The following is a 10,080-nucleotide window of genomic DNA, read 5'->3' as shown; positions in this document are numbered from 1 at the left end:
CTCATTTTAATGCAAATTTTTTTATCAAAATTGGTTCAGGGGTTCTGAAGATGTCAAAAACGATGAAAAGGATGACATCGCTCATTCTGACTCTTCCATTCAGATGACCTCAAAATACTCCTGTTCCCTCTCTCAAAATATGGTCATTTTCAACATCAACCAGCAAAACGAATACCTACCATTTTGCATGCTAGAACCAGAGACGTGATATATACGTCTCTGCTTGAACCTCGAACCAGACGACAAAATTTCCCCGCGAAATGAAACTCAATGAAACTCGGAACTCTCCTGACTTTCACTACACATGCGTACTGCAGTTTTCCGCGAAATTTTAAAGGACAGCAGAATGAATTCTTTGACGTGATTGGGATCTTTATGAGGTGAGATCGTGACTTCATGGTCGTGTTATTTGTTGCTGTTTCTCTTGTTTATATTTATCTACAAGACACAACGTTTATTTTCAAAAATTGAGCCCGCACGGGGCTAAATCAAACATTACATGTTACATAATGTTGAAATTAAGTACAGTACAAACCAAATGTGCTACGAACGATACGTACAGTTGTATGTAACCCTGGTAAATACTAGCCGCAATATATCGCTCAGCTAGAAAGATCTTCTCTTTAGCTCGATCGGTTTAAGCTTAATTAGTTAACTAGCCACAGAGGAATGTGCGACCGAGCTCATATATCAAATCATTAGTAACTTTCCCCTGTGTAGTGTGTATGAACCCCCTCCTCGTCATACTTTTACGTTGTGTACGGAGGATATCTGTAACTCCATCGGGTTAGTATTTATCATAAAGTTTATACTAGGACAGGATTTGGGCTGATCATGACTGTACATGTATGAATACACTGCTTTCACTGGGGTTGATAAACATAATGCATCACAACAATAACCCTTCACCCTAGCATGTGCACCAGGGTTGAATATGTTATATGACACAGGCAGTAAAATGGATCATCATTACATGTATGTCAGATTGAGCTAATTGTGTCAAGTAATGTCTTAGTCCTTGATTAATGAAATTTATAAATATGGGTACCTTTATTTATAGCCTCTAAACATGACATGGTATAATGTATGGATGTTTCTCCCGTAATGTAGTTTTCCATCGGCACAATTGCTATACAGGAACAAGTTAAAAGCTAGCCAGCATGTGCACCCATGCCATACCACAGCCTGATGTGGCTACACCTTCTATACAGACTATAGCTAGTGGCTGTCATTTTATTCATAGAGTACATGCAGGTATACTTGGACAGGAATGTGATTTACAATGTATGTCTCATAAAATTTAACCTTGTGTATGTTATTTCAAATCTCGTCAAAAGTAAAACAAAATTTTATATCCAATAGTTCTTGAACATTATAAATAAATCATTAATATTTAGTTACATCGCTTGATTTAAAAAAAAAAAAAGTTAGTGTTAAGATAAATCTTTCATGCGTATCAAACTTTATTAAAGCTTTGATGGTGATGTATAAGTATCAAAACTCGCTGATAAAAATAGCCCTCTATGAAGGCCACCTCTCTATAAAGGACATTAATATTGTTTGCCTTGTCCCTTGGGTGTTATGCACAGGTTTTACCAAATATCAATTAAGTCAGTTGGTACCTATACTAACATCGATGGTAAATTTCAAAATATCTTTATGAATTGATTACCTGAATATATCAGAGTTGAGCAGAGATTGATAATCTGATGAGAGGCCTAGGGATGTGTTCATTTGAAGTGAGAGGCTTTTCTCTGCCTAGGTGTTTGTTTATTTGTTTGCTTGCTGGGTTTATCGCCCTATGGACAGCGAGGGTCATATTGTGGTGGGCCTCCTTGTAGTAGTTGGTGATTACCTCACTGAACAACATATGGGAGGCCCGTCGCATGTCATCCAGAACAATTAGGGTAACTTTAAAATGTCTTGCCCTAAAAACAAACCACGGCAGCACATGCAGACCGGCCTGTTTCTCAGCTTCTTGAGAAACACAAGCTGACATGGATAGGGAACGTCAAACCATATGCCGCGGATCTTCACCTGAGGTTAAGTGGCATGTGCTTTAACCAACTGAGCTATTGTGGCTCCCTAGCTACCTGCCCGTCCCCTAAATTAGGTTTATTCTACCTTTTATTATTGTAAATATTTTCTAGAATTGAAAACATTTGCTAGGACTCAATGAATGAATACATTTTACATGTTAAATATCAATAATTTTTGTTTTTTTTCCCCTTCAGCAACTTATGATGAAAGAATTCTAAGCTTGATTGCTGAGTGGAGCAAGGATGAATAGAGTTGTTGCCCTTGTTGACATGGACTGTTTCTATGTCCAGGTAGAACAGAAACTCCAGCCTCAGTATAAAGGAAAGCCATGTGCTGTAGCACAATACAAAAAATGGAAGGGTGGTGGGTAGGTAATAAGTATTAAACATCCTACTGACTTAAAATATACATATAGGAGGTTTGAATTTAGACACATATACAACATGGCAGAAACAGGTACTTACATTCATTGAACATGTTGGAATGTCTCTATGAAAAGACAATTTTTAGAACTTTTTCCTATGGTCTTTCGGGGGCCCTATTCCCAATTGAAATTATTTCATATTTAAGTTTACTCAAGAAAACATCTTTCCCAATTTACCACCTTCTTCCCAAAATAAGACAAAAAGGCCCCATCCCAAACAAGTGAGAAAGGGCCCTGTTACTTCAATCAAGAGATAATATTTCATAAGAAGGACTGTATAAGTACATGTATTAGAATTTAATGGTATTATAAGCATATGATGTCAAGTATTTTTATAAATGGGCAATTAATCAGTGGTTGATACATGTACATAACTCTATGTCTGGCAAAAATGAACTTTGATTTTCTCTTCCTGTTAAGACTGATAGCGGTTGGATATGAAGCGAGGGCCTTTGGAGTGAACAGACAAATGATGGGAGATGACGCCAGAAAGAAGTGTCCTGGTCTACACCTGTTTAGGGTACCAGAACTCCGAGGCAAAGCTGACCTCACCAAGTAATAATACGAACCTAAGGATCAAATATCCTAGAAATGTTTCTTGTTTGGAATTAATTAACACAAAATATACAATTTTGCTGCTTTTGGATTTGATCTCTTTCCTAGCAACAATGAAATCACCCTGTTACTCCTTTCCCTAGCAACAGTATAATCACTGAAATTCTCTTCCCTAGCAACAATGAAATCACCATGTATCTTTTCTCTTGCAACAATAAGATCACCTTGTGAAGTATGTTTGAGAATATGGTTCCCCTTTCCTAACCATTCTATAACTTTGTATACCACAGATACAGGGAGGCTGGAGCGGAGGTAATCACGGTCCTCAGTACGTTTAGTCAGTGTGTGGAGCGAGCCAGTGTTGACGAGGCCTACATCGACCTCACGGACGAGGTTGACAGGCTGATTCAGCAGACAGACAGGATCAAGTCCACAGACCTTTCCAACACTCACATTGTGGGATATGATGGTAATAATTAGCGTATACTAGTAGCCATTTGTTAATTATTTTCAGTTGTTTTTTGTTGGTTTCTTGATTTTTACCCAAAATCAGGTATTACTGTGGATGGTACTGTAGGCAATCCTAAACTTTGTATAAAGATGTGGGAATTAAAAGAAGTTACATATTTGGGTAGAACGTCTTTGTTCCAAACATTTAGCTCCAATACACAAGTGGAACAGTCAGCAAACTTTAGCATTGATGAAAAGCACAACACCAATATATGAAATATAGGTCACTGTGACCAGTATTCTCTGATGTCGACTTTGCAGTCTGACCACATTGAAGCAGCATCAAGTGTAGATATTATCAGTTTTACAAACACTTTTCATTCTTATTGACCTGTAAATTTACAGGAGAACATGGAGTAGAGGATTGGCTAGCCTGTGCCTATGATGGTGAGGAACTGAGCGAGGCTAACCAGCGTCTGGCCACAGGAGCCAAGATAGCGGAGGACATGAGGGCTGCAGTTTACAGGGAAACGGGATACAGATGTTCAGCAGGTATCGGCCACAATAAGGTAAAAAACTGTCGACTTAAAGTTACAGGTTAACAGGAACAGATATTCAGTATCGGTCACAATAAGGTAAATACTGTCGACTTAAAGTTACAGGTTAACAGGTTAACGGTACAGATGTTCAGCAGGTATCGGTCACAATAAGTTAAAAAACTGTCGACTTAAAGTTACAGATTAACAGGAACAGATATTCAGTATCGGTCACAATAAGGTGAATACTGTCGACTTAAAGTTACAGGTTAACAGGTTAACGGTACAGATGTTCAGCAGGTATCGGCCACAACAAGGTAAAAACTGTTGACTTAAAGTTACAGGTTAACAGTTAAGATGTTCATTATCGGTCACAATAAGGTAAAAACTGTCGACTTAAAGTTACAGGTTAACGGTATAGATGTTCAGTATATATCGGTCACAATAAGGTAAAAACTGTCGACTTAAAGTTACAGGTTAACAGGTTAACGGTACAAATGCTCAGTAGGTATCGGCCGCAATAAGGTAAAAACTGTCGACTTAAAGTACGAGGTTAACAGGTTACGGGACAGATGTTCAGCAGGTAATCGGTCACAATAAGGGAGTTAACAGGTTAACGGTACAGATGTTCAGCAGGTATCGGTCACAATAAGGTAAAAACTGTCGACTTAAAGTTACAGGTTAACAGGAACAGATATTCAGTATCGGTCACAATAAGGTAAATACTGTCGACTTAAAGTTACAGGTTAACAGGTTAACGGTACAGATGTTCAGCAGGTATCGGCCACAATAAGGTAAAAACTGTCGACTTAAAGTTACAGGTTAACAGGTTAACGGTACAGATGTTCAGCAGGTATCGGTCACAATAAGGTAAAAACTGTCGACTTAAAGTACCAGGTTTACGGTACAAATGTTCAGTAGGTATTGGCTGGTGGCTTGAGGCCAAATAACCACGAATAATAATTTGTGAACCGCTCTGAGAGCACTGTTTTGCTGTGATTGATATATAAAACTTGAATTATTCATTATTGTTATTAAGTGTATTGTATGTGTGTGTGTCATTTTGGTTTCATTTTGGTTTCATACTTTTTGTGTACGTTTCAGATGCTAGCCAAACTTGTGTGTGGTTTCCACAAACCTAACAAGCAGACAGTTATTCCCCAGGATTCTGTGACTGGCCTGTTCAGTACTCTCCCTCTAACAAAGATGTAGGTCATACACAGATATATTACATAGAAAGATGTAGGTCAAACACCGATATATTATATAGAAAGATGTAGGTCACACAGATATATTACATAGAAAGATGTAGGTCAAACACCGATATATTATATAGAAAGATGTAGGTCACACCGATATATTACATAGAAAGATGTAGGTCAAACACAGATATATTATATAGAAAGATGTAGGTCATACACCGATATATTACATAGAAAGATGTAGGTCACACAGATATATTACATAGAAAGATGTAGGTCATACACAGATATATTACATAAAGATGTAGGTCAAACAAAGATAAATTACATAGAAAGATGTAGGTCATACACAGATATATTACATAGAAAGATGTAGGTCACACAGATATATTACATAGAAAGATGTAGGTCACACCGATATATTACATAGAAAGATGTAGGTCAAACACCGATATATTATATAGAAAGATGTAGGTCACACAGATATATTACATAGAAAGATGTAGGTCACACCGATATATTACATAGAAAGATGTAGGTCAAACACCGATATATTATATAGAAAGATGTAGGTCACACCGATATATTACATAGAAAGATGTAGGTCAAACACCGATATATTATATAGAAAGATGTAGGTCATACACAGATATATTACATAAAGATGTAGGTCAAACAAAGATATATTACATAGAAAGATGTAGGTCATACACAGATATATTACATAGAAATGTTAGTTTTTCACCCAGTAATAACTTCTATAGCAATTAACCAGTTATAATTTTGAATATTAACAACAAAGGTGTCACCAGAGTAAAATAATGAGAAAAAATAAAGAATCTTTTTGATGTTACTTAGGTCTTTTGTTTATAGTTTTAAGAAGTATATCTTACAAGTAAAAAGAAAATTTAGTTCATTAGTCAGTTTACTTTAAAGTGAAATACTGGTCACCATGACAACTAAAATGGTTTCTACTTGAAAGGACAAAATTTGCATATTTTGTGCATGTATTTTGAAAAAACAATCTGAAACAGGGTATAGAGATTGATATACTGCATCTTGTCTTTTCAAACATGGCAGACGACATCTCGGAGGAAAACTTGGTCAGTCAGTCATGGAACAACTTAGGTGGAGAACATCGGTGATCTTTGTCGTTTTACGGACCGAGAACTCCAGCAGTATTATGGAGATAAAACAGGGTACAGTTTCCAGATGAATGCTTTAATCGTTTATAATCTGCCATTAAGCCAGAAGTCTTGGCATTCTTGTTATTTTTATTGTTAATGTGTTAATTTTGAATCATTACGAATATCGGTGTATTGATATTAAATGTTGGTAATTAGTTACATGTACCTTATATTTCAAATCGATTGCACTGTTACAAAAGTGGGAAATGATCGTTGTCATCGGTATTCGATGTGATGTCAGAATTATACCTACATTGCTTTAAAATAGATCTGATGGTATTGATAGTTAAGTGTCTTAGCCAATCAGAGGGGAGAGTTAAGTGTCTTAGCCAATCAGAGTGGAGTTAAGCCAGTGAGGATTCAGATTCATGCAGCTTTTGAAAAATTTTCATATTTCAATTAAATGATTTAAAAAATAGCAGATATATATGTATTCTTTCAAATAAAATGTGATAGCAGAGCTATGTTGTGACTCACTGGCCTACCAGCCTTGTAATTCTGGCTGCATACAAATTGTACCTGGTCCAACATTACACAGGTACTGGCTGTACGAGGTTTGTCGAGGGATAGAGAGAGAACCGGTGGCTGCCAGACAGCTTCCTAAATCTATTGGCTGCAGCAAAAATTTCCGTGGCAAAGAGGCTTTGGATACCCGTGAAAAGGTACAGGGAACAATAAAACAATAGTTCTGTTCATTTGTTGATGATTAAAGGAAATATTTTAAAATATAATGTTGGAATTTTTTACAGAATCCAGGATTTTAATGCAGTAATCTTACATTAAAGACTGTGGGAAGGGAGATAAATCTGCTATACTTCAGATAGAAGTGGTCACAACTCTGACGTTCTTTTCTGGGAGGATGTTATATTAGAAAGATATGTTGTTGCCTTGAATAAAGAGTGTTCATACAAATTTTGGCAGGTGAGGTTCTGGTTGTCGGAGTTATCAGGAGAAGTTATTGAGAGGCTGGAGAAAGACAAAGAAACAGTAAGCAACCATTCCTCTGATCATACTGAACCAGTTAGTAATACTGAACCAGTTAATCGTACTGAACCAGTTAATAATACTGAACCAGTTAATAATACTGAACCAGTTAATCTTACCGAACCAGTTAATCGTATAAAACCAGTTAATCGTACTGAACCAGTTAACTAAATCTCTGCTTAGCTACATTTTCAATGTCTGGAATTAAAGCTATTTTAGGGGCTATTTACATCTTGAGTGATACAGATCACCATCATCATTTCTAGTCACATTACTTAGCTGTTACCAGATGATCTTGTGTCACTTTCAGTACCGTAAAATTGTGTGTCTAGCTGTAACATACACATTGTAAAGAAATAGTGAGCTGTTGTATATGTATTCCAATCTGGATTAAATGAAAATTATAATGAAAATTAAACATTTGAAAAAGCTTATATCAACAATGGTAACATGATTTAGATGATATAGTTTGATATACAACTTTCATAAATCGTTTGTGGATTTTATACCCTACAGAATAAAAGAGTTGGCCGCTCATTGACCATCAGCCTGCGATACCAAGGCAGCCCGTCTGTGTCGGCCTCCAGAGTGTGTGCACTGACGCGATATGACAAGAAGAAGATTCAAGATGATGCACTCTCCCTTCTACGGAAGTTCAACACCTCTGCTCCACATCAGGCAGCATGGTAATAATGTACAGTGTAATTAAACTGGGATAATATTCAGAACATCATTAGAGCCCCGCACGAAAGAGCGGGTGCCCTATAGTAATCATCGTGCTCGTCCGTCCTTGCATCCATCCATCCGCCAGCACTTTAATTTCCATGCAATGACTTGAGTTTCCTTTGGCAGATCCTACTCAAACTTCATACAGTGTTAAATTATTGAAAGTGCTTGCTTGGCATTGCTTTTCTGTGCCAAAGGTCAAAGGTCAAGGTCACTGCTGCTAAATATAGAAAATCAGTTTCCATACAATAACTTGAGTTTGCTTTTGCCAATCAAACTGATGCTTCATATAATGTTTCTTTGTTAAAGTGCTTGCTTTTATAAGCTCCATATTCTACTGTCAAAAGTGTATTATTTATTGTGTGTTTTGTTGGTATTTATGGCTACTTCAGGGTTGCCAGTAATCTGTCGGACTGACCGGCCATCCAGGCTTCCAACTTAAATATTTTTTCTGCTGTTTTTCATTGAAACTTAACATTGGTGTTACACTGTGATGTACAATAGGGGTTTAAAAAACCTAAGGTCAAGGTTTCTAAAAATAGAACCCAAAATATACTGTCAAAAAGTATCATCATTTTTTGCTTGAACAGTTTGTACTTTTTGTTGGTTCCAGGACGCCAGCCATTATTTGCCTTGGACTGTCTGCTGGTAAATTTGAGGAGGAATCGGGAGGGAACTCCATCACATCGTTCTTAGGCAACAAAACTAGCACCATGGAGACAATGTCATCACCGACAGCTTTAAAGGGACAGAAAGGCAGCATCGCTTCCTTCTTCAAATCCAATGTTACAACGTCAAAATGTGATCAAACAGACGAACGCAGAGATTTTACCTTTGACAGCAGTGAGGATGCTAATATTGATTTGTCTTCACAAAAAATGCCAAGTTCATCCGGAGTACTTGAGAAGGATACAGCAGGTACCGAGTGTGATAAATTGTCTTCACGCAAACGAAACAGTTTGGGTGGAATCGAAAGTTTCTTTAGAAAAGGTCAGACTACCGAAGGAAATTCCAGAGAGGAAGCCAGTCTAGATATTGTGTCAGATTCTCAGAAAGTAGGTAAAGATTCTATATCCATGCTAGAACATACAAGTGTTTTCACTGGTGCCTCGGACAAAACAGAGAAGAAAGGATTTTTTGCCTCTAGGAAAAATGTTACTGATATTGTACCACAGGAGAGGCAATCTGAAGTTGATAAAGATACAGGTACCTCTATAGATGAAGATCTGCTGCAATGTCTGCCAAACGATATTCAACGGGAAATATTGCATCAAATTAATCCATTTAGTCCTGAAACTTCAAAAAATATCACATCATCGTCGTCACCAAATCCTGGATCTAATGACTCAAAGGTGTGCAGTATTTCTGATTCAGCCATGGCCGGCAACTTTGACGAGGATTATCATCTTTGTGAGAAATGCCAGAAGAGAATCCTGGCTTGGGACCTACCTGAACATATGGATTTCCACTTTGCACAGGACCTACAGAACTCTCTAGCGTATAAATCTCCCGTGGTAAAGCGTAAACATGACAGCACATCACCAACGAAAAACAAGAAACTTAAAACCAAGCAATCAAACTCCAAGACTATTGATAGTTTCTTTGGGAAACAATGAACTCAGTCAAGCATTTAAATAATTTGAAGATTTTAGATTTGGTTTAGAAAGGTAGCACTGTACATCAGAAGGCTTACAACATTAACTTACCACACTTATTACCACACAGGCCCTAGACCCATACCTGTCACCCCTCCCTAAACATATTACTACACAGGCCCTAGACCGATACCTGTCAACTGTCCCTAAACTTATTACCACACAGGCCCCTCGACCCATACCTGTCACCCCTCCCTAAACTTATTACTACACAGGCCCTAGACCCATACCTGTCAACCCTCCCTAAACTTATTACTACACAGGCCCTAGACCGATACCTATCAACTGTCCCTAAACTTATTACCACACAGGCCCTCGACC

The 10,080-nt window shown here is 37.5% G+C and overlaps 1 protein-coding gene across 1 annotated transcript; it reads left to right on the top strand.

Annotated features, from left to right (window-relative positions):
• The first annotated feature begins 301 nt into the window (after positions 1 to 301).
• On the top strand, positions 302 to 9,743 carry LOC117322906 (DNA polymerase eta-like). The gene is given in 12 exon segments (XM_033877855.1): positions 302 to 380; positions 2,235 to 2,407; positions 2,885 to 3,019; positions 3,310 to 3,488; positions 3,875 to 4,038; positions 5,110 to 5,213; positions 6,288 to 6,331; positions 6,334 to 6,406; positions 6,933 to 7,056; positions 7,316 to 7,381; positions 7,895 to 8,064; positions 8,718 to 9,743. Coding segments are annotated over 11 exon segments (2,187 nt in total). The 5' UTR covers positions 302 to 380; positions 2,235 to 2,282; the 3' UTR covers positions 9,721 to 9,743.
• Positions 9,744 to 10,080: the final 337 nt, after the last annotated feature.

This window comes from Pecten maximus, chromosome 3 (assembly GCF_902652985.1).
Source record: "Pecten maximus chromosome 3, xPecMax1.1, whole genome shotgun sequence".
NCBI lineage: Eukaryota > Metazoa > Mollusca > Bivalvia > Pectinida > Pectinidae > Pecten > Pecten maximus.
The sequence above is the reverse complement of the archived record's forward strand: the minus strand, read 5'-3'. Positions and strand labels throughout refer to the sequence as shown.